Below are 13620 nucleotides of genomic sequence, written 5' to 3' on the forward strand. Positions count from 1 at the left end.
ATAAATCTGGATCGATAACAACAACAGCAAGAAAATAAACAACAGCTTAAAAGAATATGACTAGACAGTTAAAGCGGGTAATGAGCTGATAAGACCAGACCATTCCAAGCCAGAGTCAGGGATAAAGGCATATATTTTTTTATCCACGGAGAAGACAACAATAATACAAGCTGTAACTCCAACTATTCTAAACCAAGATACATCTACCAAGAAAAGTGTTTATCAGGAAATTCTGAAAGTGAAACTGAAACACTCACATAAACCAAGATACATCTCCCATGAAAAGTGTTTATCAGGAAGTTCTGGAAGTGAAACTGAAACACTCACATAAACCAAGATACATCTACCAAGAAAAACGCTAACAGAAAATTCTGAAACTGAAATGCTAACATACAGTGGAACTCGGATTCAACAGGTCGTCGGGCCTGACCTAAAATCTTGTTGAACCCGAGTGTTCGTTACATCTATAGAAAAACATGAGATTTTGTGTAGATAATTACAGGCACTGAGCAAGAAATGTATAAAGAGAAGTAACAAGTGGTGCCTGAAATGCCTGCATATTATGAGCTGAGCAAAAAAAACAAGACTGATTTGTTCAAATGCACGCCTGTGTCATCTCGATTGTTTGCAAAAAAGTTGTGTTGCTGTGTAGAGCCTAGCAGACGGCAACTTTTGATTCCATAGACCAGCGCACAATGCATTACGTAGGTCTATGTCAAGACTAGCTTATAATTGTAATAATGATCAGTTGCCAGGGGAAAAAAAGACTGACGCGTTTGTATAGACTGTGAAGTTCCATGCCTGGAACGATGGTGCCCTCCCCCCCCCCTCCCCAATAATGCACACACAGTCACATGTGTGCAGGCCTCCCATCCGACCCCGATGCACTCTAGAGTAGACACGTGCACGTGCCAACAACGTAGGTGTTGGTATGAAAGAAGGCTGCTGATTCAGATTGGTTGAATACAATCGGTTAAGTGAATGATTCACGATGTAGGTGCAATGGATGGTTTCCGGGAATAGATAAAGTTCGGTGTGGTAGAAAAATGAGCGAAGCCACGTCTGTTGGGGCTGTTCACCCTGGAAGCGACCTCGTTGAATCCGAGTTGGCTGATTTAAGTGTTCGTTGAATCCGGGGTTATTTTTATTGAATTAAAGAAGAACAAAAAAAGGGGAATCCATCTCTTTTTGTTCAATCCAAGTTCTCATGTTGAATTCAAGCTCGTTAAATCCGAGTTCCACAGTCTTTTTAATTTATAATTTACAAAACCCCGTACCATATTAACCCTTGGAACCCGAAAAACCCTCTGACCGGTTTGGAACTTATTCGATGCATAGCCTGATAAACCCTTTCACCGGTCTGGGAGTCCCGGATCCAAGTGAGCCTGAGCCAGGCCCTACTAGGCCTAAACGTGTGTGCAAAAGGAGTGGTTTGAACTGAGCCCCGATTGCAGAAGCCTGGCCAACGTTCACATCACTATGGGTCGTGAAAGACGGGAATGTGCTGCTGTCATTAACGACAATGATATACGACAGTTAATTGAGGAGCATTCCAAGCCAGAGGACCCAGTGATCTATACGAATGGACCGGTAGGGAGGGGTGAGAGAAGTGGATGGTGTTTTGTGTTGTACAGTGGGAACAAAAAGGTTCATGGCATGTCAGTGGCCATAGAAAGAACAACTTCAAGCATGAAAGTGGAGATTGAGGCCGTAACAAGAGCGCTTGCATGGCTTCATAATACAAGACCAAGAAAACTCATTTCATCATTGTCACGGACTCCCAGAGCATCTTGCGAAGGGTTGAGAAAGGGCTTCTTCGGAGTGAATGGATGAACCAAATACAACACTCATCACTTAGAACAATCACGTGGATATTCTGTCCTGGGCACTCTGGAGTGAAAGGCATTGAGGAGGCTGATAGGCTGGCAGGCAGTGCCGTGGTTGATGGTGAGGTGAAATTTGACAAAGGAGAATTGTTGAAGACCCTGGAGAAAAAGTTGCGAGATGAAGAAGACAAGGAGACAGCAGAACACCTCGCAATCATTAGGATGCGGGAAATGGGGATAGAGAGGGGAGAAGGAAGAAAGGAACGATTATCTGGAAAGGAAAGACGTCGCCATAATCAGACAGCCACCGGAACAATCAGTATGGATACCTTGCGGGCTTTGGTGCTGGGGGGAACTGAGCACTTATGGACCTGTCCGGTGTGCAATGACGTTGTTGCCCACGACAGGTAATACAGGTAATACAGTGTGCGCAAAAAACTATCCACTGGCTCCAGATGTGGAGCAGGCAACTCTGATTAGTTTCTGTGAGGATATTTTACTTTTGTGTGCTACGTATTTGTTCTGGTCTATTTGTTGTTACTCATGTGAAATTATCTTAAAATGGCCGGACAGGGGGTATTTTAGGGTCAGCAGCGTCAGGGCTCAAAGGGTTAAATTTTCAAAAGTGAGAGTTAGCAGATAGAGCACATTAAATCTTATAATAATATTATTTTAATAGCCATGTCTAGCTCGTGTCAGAATCCAAGGGCAATAACAGCATAATGCCTGTTTGAGGAAAAAAAGTAAACATCAATTACGTCCCCTTGGTTCCAGTTTGCAATTTGCAACTTTCACCATGTAATGCACTTTCTTTTAACTGTAGATCAGTTGCCATTCCAAAATTCATCCGAAAACTATGACTTGAAGTTGTGGATTATTGTAAAGCATGTATACTGGTCACAGCAGAAGACCAGGCTAGACTTTCAAGCTACAGCTAAGACTTGCACTATATAATATGTGAGGCCCCATCTTGTAAGACTACAACAACACCCTCTCGGGGCAGTGCCACTGACTGTAGTGTCTTTAGGCCATTCCCAAAGGGGGGATTTCTCGTTCAAGCATAGTAGAATTGTAAATGGGCTGACTCATGTAACGCTCATAACTGCCTGATGTACAACAGGGAACTGTTGCTTTTTCTTTCCTGATCCTTACTATCGTCATTTTCCTCTACTTCTTTTGTATGTTTGTCACTCTCTTGTGACCTGCTATTTCCGGGGTGCCTTGATAGTCGAAGCAGACCTTGTGCTGTTGAAGCTCGAGAGGTGAGCAGTGTAAGTCTGATTCCCTGTAAAGACTTCTCTGTTGACACCCACCCCTTGGTGCTCATATGACCTTATGCAGTTGCGAGTGCCGTAAAACCCTCTACTATTTTAAAAAAAAAAAAAAGCCTACGACACGCAATATTTATTGGTCATAGCGGTAGCACTGAATGTAAAATTATACTTACCCAATATCTGTCCATGCATGGGTAAGAACAAAGACGTAACTGCCATGCGTTCTTGGGGTTTGAAATGGTCTCTGCTGACAGTAATGGGTTCTTGTAAGGCTTCTGACACTGCAAGCACACAGGAGTACCATCCTCCACAACAGCCTAAGGACAGGTAAAAGGTAAGAGTGAGTGATAAAGCTTGAAGTTCAATTTAAACGTACAGACTAGAATGCACATGGCGAACATTTTATATTTAAAACATACACATAGAGGTCAATTCATACATATTATAATGGAAACTATTTCAAGGACCTGCCCATTTCGCTATGTGATCAGCAAACTCCAGCCAGTGGGACATGAAACAATCCTGCGTTATAGATTAACTCTTTCACTACCAGGGAGGGGGGGGGGGGGTTCCTCACCTGGACTGGGCCACGTGATCTACTTGCTGATTCTGCCAACCCACTGACAAATTAAAGATTCTGAGTTCAATTTTCAATATTAGCCACATGTAGGTCTATTATATATATATATATTTTTATATATACATATGAAAAAAAACAAGGGGGAAATAATGATCTTTCTCAACATGTTGCTAAAAATGATCATTCTTCAGCCTGAGATTTCAGTTTTGATAATTACAAAAGTAGGTGCGGTTTTGAAGCAGGTCCAGCATTGGGAGTAACACGAGCTGTGAAATACGGTAGTGAAAGAGTTGAGAGAATGTTTAGCTCAGTAAACTGTTATGAAAGCAAATTTTCAGGGTGCCATCTATTGACAGGGATCTGCTTTATCAGCAAATAGAAGTGCATATATTTTTTTTCCAGCACATCTACGTCATGCTTAGAGCTAATGGAAGATTCCACAGTGGAAAGTGTTTTTCTTTTTATCAACTTTACCTCAAGTCTAATTTCTAATGTATGAATATGTAAAAGGACAAAAAAAATTGTCTTCATTCCCTAAAAATAACATCAACAGAAGATCTATGCTAGCTCAGTGTATTACCTGAGCCACACCTTTGGCCTGTTCATTGACCTTGTCGGAGGAAACTGTGTCAAGGGTCGTAGTGCGCTTCCCTATGACCCTGACATGACCTCTTAAGGCATCAGCTGCAGACTGTGCTGCTGCAAGTGTGTCCTCCTGAGGTCAGATAGTCAGAGATCAGTCTTTAGTCAGATAATGTAAGATGAGGGGGAGGGGGGGGGGCCGCCCTTGAGTACAGGATTGAGGAGAGAACATCCTGAACTGAGATGAATTAAATTGTAATTTACTAGCAGTAGGCACAATAATGGTGGCGATGAGTAGTATTTCACCAGGTGAAAAAAAAAGTGCAATAAAAGCACAGAACAACAAGCCACTGAAGTAGTAGACACAACCAGAGCCCAAATATGTAACAAGTGCCACAAGAGAATCCAAACTGTACAATCATTTGTTGTAGAAAGAAAGCTGAATAAAAAATACATAAAAACAAAGTACAGTAAAACTGGTACATTTTCAGAAATACAAAGAAAAAATGTCTCTGCACTCTTGCACTCCACTCAGCAAATAGACAAAAAAAAAGATGCTAAGCTTGAAAATGAACATGAGCATTTAAGGACTGGAATTACACATTTATTATCATTACATAACAAAGGAAGATTTTGCATCAAAATTCTTTGACTCTCATACTATATAAAAAAAAAGAAGTAATAAATGACATACCATTTAGCTGTCATAAATTTACGTATCAAAACAAAAGAAAACAGAGAGCTTACTTTCGTGAGATGTCTTTTCTTGTTCTTATCTCCTGATTTGACCAGGTCGTAGGCATGCAAGGGACTGGAGAACACGAGACCCTGCTTGGCAAGAAGTCTTCGCTTGGTGTCACTCAATCTGGCAGGCAAGAGGGAAACAACAGTCACGAGAGGGTATTTCAAACTCAAGCAAGAGATAAATACATGCCATTTTTCACAAATTAAAGGCCTGCTTGTGCTAAAAGAAGCCAGTGAGGGGGTTGTTGGCAGATTCTCTAATGTGGTTTGCTCCTTCTTTCCTACCAAACATCTATTGTCCATATCCTTATCTCTCCTTCTCCTTTTTTGTGTTTGTTACTCTCTTGTAACACCTCTAATCTTCAGCACCTATGAGTGGGGCCGCGTGGTGAAATCAGGCGCTCGTCAAAACAATGAAATGAAAGAAAATGGCCTTTCTCTGGGCATTTTTTTTCGAATGTTCTTTTCTCGGCCCAACACTTTTTATGTCCTTTTAGAAAAGTGTTTCTGCGTGGATGTTAACGAAAAATTAAAGGCACTAAAAATGTAAATTTCCAGTCTCCAAGAACACTCATGCTTCGGTAGTTACCAAACTTTGGCGGCCATTTTCTCGCTAATTTTACCTCATATACCAGGCGACCCTCTCCTCTTTTAATTGCAAATATCTTGACTTCTATTCCAGACAGACGGATATTTTTTTCACCAAATTCAGGACAAATGAACAAGCTTTAACTTACTTTAAGATGATATTAATATCTCTTACGTACCCATAAATTGACGAGCGCCTGATTCCACAGCGTCGTGACACACACATATAATACTCTCTTGTATTTTAACAACTCGAATCTTCAGCACTAATATGACCTTATTGTGTTGCAAGTACAGAACAACTCTGGCTAGAACTAAAACAGATGCCAGTATGGGGAGGACACCAATAAAAACCATTAGGAAGAGACAAGTGCAGTTCCTATGACATTTTAATTGAATAAGAAGAATGCCTTTAACATCATGCTTTTACTGGAAAAATAAAAGGGCAAAAAGAAGCAGGGGCAGACCAAAAGTAACTCATTAAAAGTAACTAGAGAAGACGCAAGAGCAAGGAGCCCAGACAAGACAAATTCACATAATAAAAGGCATAGCTTTCCACTCACTCTGTCCACTCTCCAACAAATCGTTGCAATAACTTCTTGCAAAGCGGGTGCTGGAGCTCCTCTGGGAGCTCAGAGAAGTTGTCCACTTGGACATCGACTGGCAGGAAATTCGCTTGAAGGTAGGTACCCTCCTACGAGTTAAAGACAAGAGAAAAACTTCTGACCAAAAAGAAGGTGGATTGACCCTTGTACATGAAGAAGATAGTAAAAACCACAAACTAAACAGAAGGTACCGTATTTTGGTACCCTCCCTTATATAAAAAAAAATGGTTTAACGCCCCTATCAACACTATTAGGTTATTTAAGAGGCGAGACCTCCGAGTTAAACATCTATCCCCGAAAGGACCGTTCCAAATATAGGAAATTCATGTAAAGTGCCTTTCCCAGGGACACATCGTTGGACCGAGTTGAGGTTCGCAGTTGAGGATCGTGAGATTACGGGTCCGGAACTTTAACCACTAGGCTACTGACACCACCTCCTACATGTAGAAAATAGCATAAACTACTGATAGTGAAGAAAGGCAAGACATGTGTTGTCACTGGTCTACTAGATTTCTTTGAGCATCATAACCCAATAGCAACAGTTAAAATCACTGTCAAACCTGTCCGAGATGGAATCGCAAGGGAGTCCGAAAAAAATTCTGAGCACAGTATGAGCTTTTATTTTAAGGTTTCTCGTGTACTCTGACAAACGTCTTTTAAAAAAAATTCACAGCAGCTTCAAGATCTTGGATGAGGTTGGGTGTGTGTGTGTGTGTGTGTGTGTGTGTGTGTGTGTGTGTATGTGTGTGTGTGCGCGTGCGTGCGTGCGTGCGTGTGTGTGTGTGTGTGTGTATGTGTGTGTCCAGGTCCAGAGGGCCAGCCTGTACGCAGTGGGATCAAGGGTTGCCTATCCGTTTAACAAGCAGTAGTAAAAATTTCGCTCCTCCCAAGTGCTATCCTAACCCCTCTGTTAATGGCAAGCGTTAGTCTTACTTCTATTGTCACCACTGCTTATATTCACAGGACTATTGTTTGACTAATTAAAAACGGAAAAGATTGAACGTCTTCTTTGTTTCCACCCTTTGCCTCGCCCATTAATGTAAAGCAAAATCAACCACTACCATCCCTCCTGTGCGTGCAACAACAATTTGAGGAGCTTTTTTCTTGGCTGGCCGAACAATCAGGGCGGCAGGAACAGGCCACATTAATTTCACACCTCTGCCTATCCAGGAGGAAAGTTCCCTGCAAGAGCGCCACTCTAGCCCTTTCACAAGCAGAGGTGAAATTTCATGCCCATATCACCCTGACCATCTGCACCTGTACAAATGACCACTTCCTCTTCCCCCTTGCATTTTATTTTACATTATTATGCCATTGTCCATGTCCCCCACCTGTTTTAATATGACAGTCATATTTCTCCTTGACAATGACTTTGTTTTATCTATTCCACCTGATAGTCTAAAATTCTGCAAACATTTCTGTCGCAATCTGGTATCGATATGTTGATGGATGAATAAGGCAGGGGAAGTGTTTTGAAGATATTCAAAGAAAGTGGCTGCTGAGAGGCAAAGATGTGGGGTTTTTTTGGCTTGCCTGAACTTTTTACCAAACCAGATATATACGGTCTTTTAAAATAAAACTCTAGAACGGGTGGGTGTCTTATACAATTTCTGCTGAAATATTTTGAGCAATTCTAAAAGACTATAGCTGGTAACTGGAATGCTTAAGCCCTTTGAGTGAAATGCTTTAAAAAAAAATTAATTAACAAACCACATAAAGTGTCTTTTCAACTCCCCCCCCCACATATTTATGATCCTTCAGTAAGCTTTGAACATAATGGATGCACAACCTGACCAATAGCATTGTAAATGAATGTCTATGCAACAATACAGCATAAGCCTAACAACATTCTCACCTGGTCAAAGACATAGATCCGACCAGTATGAACACTACAGCTGAACTTGAGCACTTGGTGAAAACTCCGCGGGTCAGATGATGCTGACTCAGCGGTCGGCTGATCAGAGCTGGCGGTCAGGTACGCTTTATCACAGACCGATGGAGTACCAGTCACAGTGTCAGCACAGGAGAGATAGTTGGCTTCCGGAAGATAATTTTTCGTTTTGCACGTCAGATCTGACTGTGGAATGAGTGCATCACTCGAAAGGAATTTCAAACTTTGTTCCTGTGAGTTAGCAGAACAGTCAGTAGTATTATCAGCTAGTGACAACTTCCTTTCAGCTGAGGGAGAAGACAAATATGATCTTGGACTTGACAGCTCTGGTGCCAGTTCCTTCTCCACAGGGTCTGAACCACCATCAGCTGCTTCTCCAAGGCTGTCATACATCTCTTGAGACACAACTGTTGATATATCACGAGAGGCTAGATTATTACCATCCCCAAACACCTTACACATCTCCCCTACATCTCTGTCGATCACATTATTGTCGGAGGCCAAGCTCGACTCACCAGATTTGTTGCTAGTATCCTTCAAAAGCTCTGAATCCCCACTGTCATCAAACAAATCTGGAGAGTCACATCTGTTAAGTTGTACCCAGGCTGGAGGTGATGTCTTTAGTTTATGAATATGAGAATCCTCTTCTGCCTTCGCATGTGTATTTGGAGGAGTTGTGGCACAAGGCTTACGTCCATCATTGACCATATGCACCTCCTGGCTCCTGAGCTGAGTGAAGGAGTGGCCAGTGGTTGATAGATCAGCTTTATCCTTGACACTCATATCTCCACAGATTCTCACAGAATTTGAATTGGACAAGAAATGATCTGGTTCATTTTTACCACTATCTGAGGAGAGCTTTCTTTTTTTCGAGGGAGATGAATACTCCGCAGGACATATTATACTCGTTTCATTCGATCTTTTGTGAGTGGAAATTATGCTCTGCCTCGAAGTGTTGCAAGCTTCACAGCGTGATCGGTCTATGTGGTTTACCAATGTGCACGCAGGACAGCTCCACTCATCACCACATACAGCAACATCTTTTACATTCTCTGCCACAGGACCTTGAACTTCTTCGGAAAAAGTTTTTAACTCAATGCCCACAGCAACAGTGAAAGAGTCAGATTTGATACTTTCAGACAGAGACAATTCAGTGGAATGAGAGTCAACTGTCATTACCCTAGACTTTAATGATTCAGTAGAGTGAGAGTTCAGAATCTCTTTGATCACAGAGTTGTCATCCCCACTTGCAGTCTGCTCCTCACAACCTCTGATGACCAGCACTTTTCGACTCTCCCCTTCCCCTAATTCACTACAATGTTTACTTTTGCCTCTCATCTGAGACGTAGCAGAGGTTGCCCCCAAGTCAGAAGCTATCACAGTATCAGACTTAAACACAGCGCCCACATCAGCCCCTTGGCATTTCTCCTTGCCGCTTGCTTGTTTCACGATAGTTGGTTCACTTTTCCTTTTCACAATGCAAGGAATGTCAGGAAGAGAACTATCAGTGTCTTCATCATTACTTGCAGCACATACCTCTGCAGTGTTTTCCTTTTGAAAGTTTGCTGTTCTAGTTTCTAGAGCTGGCAAAGCCACCTTTTCTTTAACCTTGCTCTTTTGCAGTTTGCTCTTTTGTTTTTTCTTTCTTCTTTTGAATACAGGTTTGAATACATTAGCCTCATCTTCACTACTTAGCACAATAACATCAAGAAGCTTTTTGTTTTTGGTATTGCAGGTAGACTTCCTATCATCTGCTTCAGACTGTCCCACACACCGTTGCTCTTTGCCAGACTTGAGAGGCCCAGTTTCTCTGAGCTTTTGGAACTTGTCACCTGTGAGAAAAACAATATTATAGAACATTTTTTTTTCTGGTTATCCTTTTGTTTTTGTATCTTCTTACTTTCGCATTCCTTTTTATTTTTAAGCCAACTTCAATAATAAATTTGACAGTCTTTTGCAGCTTATTCACCTGCCTTAAAAATAACTCTTCTGGAGAAACACAAGGTTTGGTCAAACCTCTTCTGTCACTTTACAGAGTTTTCTGCAGGTTTGAAGACATGCAGACATGTTCAGCTCAGTTCTTGTACAAGTTTACTACCTCACCAGACACAACAAGTCATTCAGTGGGTGCCTCACACTGTGTTTTTTTTTTTTTTTTTTTGGGGGGGGGGGGGGGGGGGGGGAGGGGGGGAGTTGTCTGCAGGCCAAAACCATTGGCTTAGAGATGAACATAAAAGGAAGCGTGACCAAAGATACAATAAACATGGAGAGAAGAATGCTGCCATTATACTGGAGAGGCTGACCACTAGAGGGGAAGTTGCTACCCCTGTTAGTGAGACAGATGACTATTCATCACACTCATGGTAGCATCTATGGATTTCATGCTTGTTCGATTGAGAAGCACATTGAAACAATAATGGCTATTTAGTGCTGGGGAAGTCTCGACAGACAAGCAGACAAACAAAAGAGGGATAGTGAAGAACTTACATATTAGTGAAACATTCTTACCATCTATGAAAAGACACAAAATGTACAAAGAAAATTAGAGGAAGAAGAAAAAAGACCAAACACAGAGCAAAACTGCTGTAAGAGTTACCACTGTGCGAGACTGTGTATGTGAGTGTATTTGCACGCTCTTACTCTGCAGTGTGCATATATGTAAAGAAAAACATGCTGCATTCCTTATGTCAAGAGAGAAAACATATTCAAATGAATCAGTAGGAATCTCCAGTTTCAACACATTTTCAGAACAAATTTCCATCGCATGATGTAATTTACACAAACAATGTTTGCTCCAATGTTCAGTAATTACCTGCGAGACTGACACCATGACACTCTGAACATGTCAACAGTCTACTCCTTAAACAGCCTCAAAATACAAACAAGACAGTGACCTTGTATCCATATTAAACTGCCATGCGGCTATAAAATAAACACACATATTCCACAAGCACCTTAATCATTTTTGAAGTTTTGAGAAAATTATAGAAAAGAAAGTGCCCTAATAGGCCATTCCATGATCAATGATATTCAGTGCCATGCGTAATGCCAAGATGATGACTTGATGAAAAAATTCTAAACAGTGATAAAGCCATTTGTAAGGCATCGGGGGGAAATCAGGCGCTCGTCAAAATAACAAAATTGGATTAAACAGGCATTTTCCCACCAGTTTCACAATCTTAATCAAATTTTTGGTTTTTAGTTCAGCCCTTTTAAGTCCAAAGAAAAACACATTTCTGTGTGAATTATATTGAAAAACGTTGATTAAAAGCTCAAAATAGGTAATTTTTCAGTTTTCAAGGACTCTTTAGCTATTGACGCTACCAATCTTTGGTGTCCATTTTCTCGCTATTTTTACCGCTGAAACCAAGTGAACTTATCTCTTTCAATCACAAATATCTTCACTTCTGCTCAAGATAGATAGGTATTTTTTTCATCTAAAGCAAGATAAATGAATAATCTTTAAGATGATACCAATAACTCCACATGTACAAAAATTGACGAGTGCCCGATTCATCCGTGTCGTGACACATATTGTAAAATATCCCTTAATGTCTTAATTCAAATAACAGCTTTATCTGGAAATCCCCAGAAACTGATGAGGGCAATAGTGGCATGATCCTAACAAAACACAACAATGTTTTATGCGTTGGCTTCTTTTCAATTAAACTGAACAAATCAAAGAGAGAATTAATGGGCTGTATACCAGAAATATCTACAACCCTTTACCTTTCAGGAGTGGATGTCGCTGCAGAGGTAGTGGTTTCTGTAGCTTTGGTGCCTGAGCCGAGGTCTTTGAGTTCTGTCGTGGTGAGGAAAAGAAGTCCAAGATACAACTCTGGTCTGGGTCCTGATTATGGAAAGCAAACAAAAATCACATCACATAAGTGTAACTGTGAAAGTGTCATGTCCTCATTGAATCAATTAGATCATTTAAGAATCAGGAACCCGTAGAGTTGGTCAAAAGAAAATGGTTAGAAAAGGTCACTTTACTTGTTCTTGAAATTCGGAAATTGTATAATTATAGGTTTAATACCCCTTGAAACACTGTAAGATTATTCAAAAGGGAAGACTTCCGAATTTAATGTCCATCTCTTATTTTTTTTTTGGGGGGGGGGGGGGGGTAATAGTTTTATGACACTCGCAACTACATAAGGTCACAAAAAACATTTTCAGTTGTAGGAAATTTAGAATTTTGCCTCGGTGGCTGCAGAAGCCTATTTTTATCGATTTTAGACCACCAAGGGATCTTCAATGTGGGCAACTTGCACACGGGACCTCTGAGATTTTTCGCCCTTGTCCGAAAAGGTTAGGTGTAGATCTTTCCAACCAGAAGAGAAGGGTGTGGCTGAAAGACAGCAGCAAGAAGGAGCCAAGGAGTAGCAGTAGAAAGAGCCAGGAGCCAAGAAGAGGGGGCAAAGGAGGTGAGGGCAGAAAGTGGATATGAAAGCAGACGACAGAACAATGCTAGAGAGCAGGAAAGGAGGTGAAAGGAGACAATTTTATTTTAGAGAAGAACATTTTTTCCGTCGCTACCAGGATTTGAACCAGGGACCTTTGAATGAGAGACGAACACCTTAACTTCTAGGCCTCGAGAGCCACCCTGTCCATCTCTGAAAGGACCGAGCCAAAGGGAAATTTCATGTTAAGTGCCTTCCATTAGGACACAACATTGGACAGGCTGAGCTTTGAATCCCTGAACCAACAATCTCAAGATTACGCCCCGTAGGTTAACCACAGGACAACTCACAACACCTTACCTTCTTCTCTTTAGAAAGTCTTCATACAAAGGAAATATACACAGTCAAGCACAAAATAAAAAAAAAAAGGATTTTTCAAACAAAGGAGACAACAACAAAAATCTTTAATTAACAAACACACCATTGATAGAAACCATAAGCAGTGACCCGTTTTTGAAATAGGCTAATTTGTCCTGCTCTATGACACACCTTCATAACCTCCCATCTCACAGTTTTGTTCCTTGACATTAGAATTTGCATTTGAACTATGTTCATAAACCACTCGATCACTGAGTGCCCACTTGCACTTGTTTTCTTTAAGTCAAATTCAGTCAAAGGTTATCTGCACATTTTACTAAACAACAATTTTAAGCAAAATTAATAGAGACAAAAAGTGATCAAACGGAAAAGCACAGGAAGACTTCCTTGAAGAAGATGAAAAAAAACCCACATTCTGATTGAAAATTATGTCAGAATAATCATAAACTGCACTACAGTATCTACCATACAAAATACTAGTGACAAAAAACCTTATGATGACTCATATTATTTATGAGCCACCCCAGTTGAGTATCCTTACAATACAATGCGTACGAGACTACAACAGACTTTGAGAGTGTGTGAACAAAACCAGGCTTAAGATAAATAGATTTACTGAAGTTTAATTACAATATCACAGACCTGCCACTCTACGAAATCTAAAAATCAGGATTTTAGAGTTAAAAAATCAGGATCTGGAAAGAAAAATCGGGATCAACGGCAAATCAGTCATAAAGGGCACTGGGGAAATT

At 40.9% G+C, this 13620-nt stretch overlaps 1 protein-coding gene and 1 long non-coding RNA gene across 2 annotated transcripts in view; one reads left to right on the top strand and one right to left on the bottom strand.

The window, feature by feature from the left end:
* LOC101850276 (DNA annealing helicase and endonuclease ZRANB3) overlaps positions 1 to 13620 on the bottom strand; it is a 34750-nt gene that overhangs the window by 5729 nt on the left and 15401 nt on the right. The window contains exons 12-17 of the mRNA XM_005106449.3: positions 11820 to 11940; positions 8055 to 9922; positions 6158 to 6288; positions 5010 to 5127; positions 4261 to 4395; positions 3274 to 3417 (exon numbers count right to left, since the gene is read on the bottom strand). Of these exons, the coding sequence (XP_005106506.1) occupies positions 3274 to 3417; positions 4261 to 4395; positions 5010 to 5127; positions 6158 to 6288; positions 8055 to 9922; positions 11820 to 11940 (2517 nt within the window). The remainder of the gene's footprint in view (positions 1 to 3273; positions 3418 to 4260; positions 4396 to 5009; positions 5128 to 6157; positions 6289 to 8054; positions 9923 to 11819; positions 11941 to 13620) is intronic.
* On the top strand, positions 2183 to 5236 carry LOC118478391. Its single transcript, XR_004859014.1, has 2 exons — positions 2183 to 2242; positions 5055 to 5236. It is a non-coding gene; the product is annotated as an uncharacterized LOC118478391 (long non-coding RNA).

Source organism: Aplysia californica, unplaced genomic scaffold (genome assembly GCF_000002075.1).
Source record: "Aplysia californica isolate F4 #8 unplaced genomic scaffold, AplCal3.0 scaffold00534, whole genome shotgun sequence".
NCBI lineage: Eukaryota > Metazoa > Mollusca > Gastropoda > Aplysiida > Aplysiidae > Aplysia > Aplysia californica.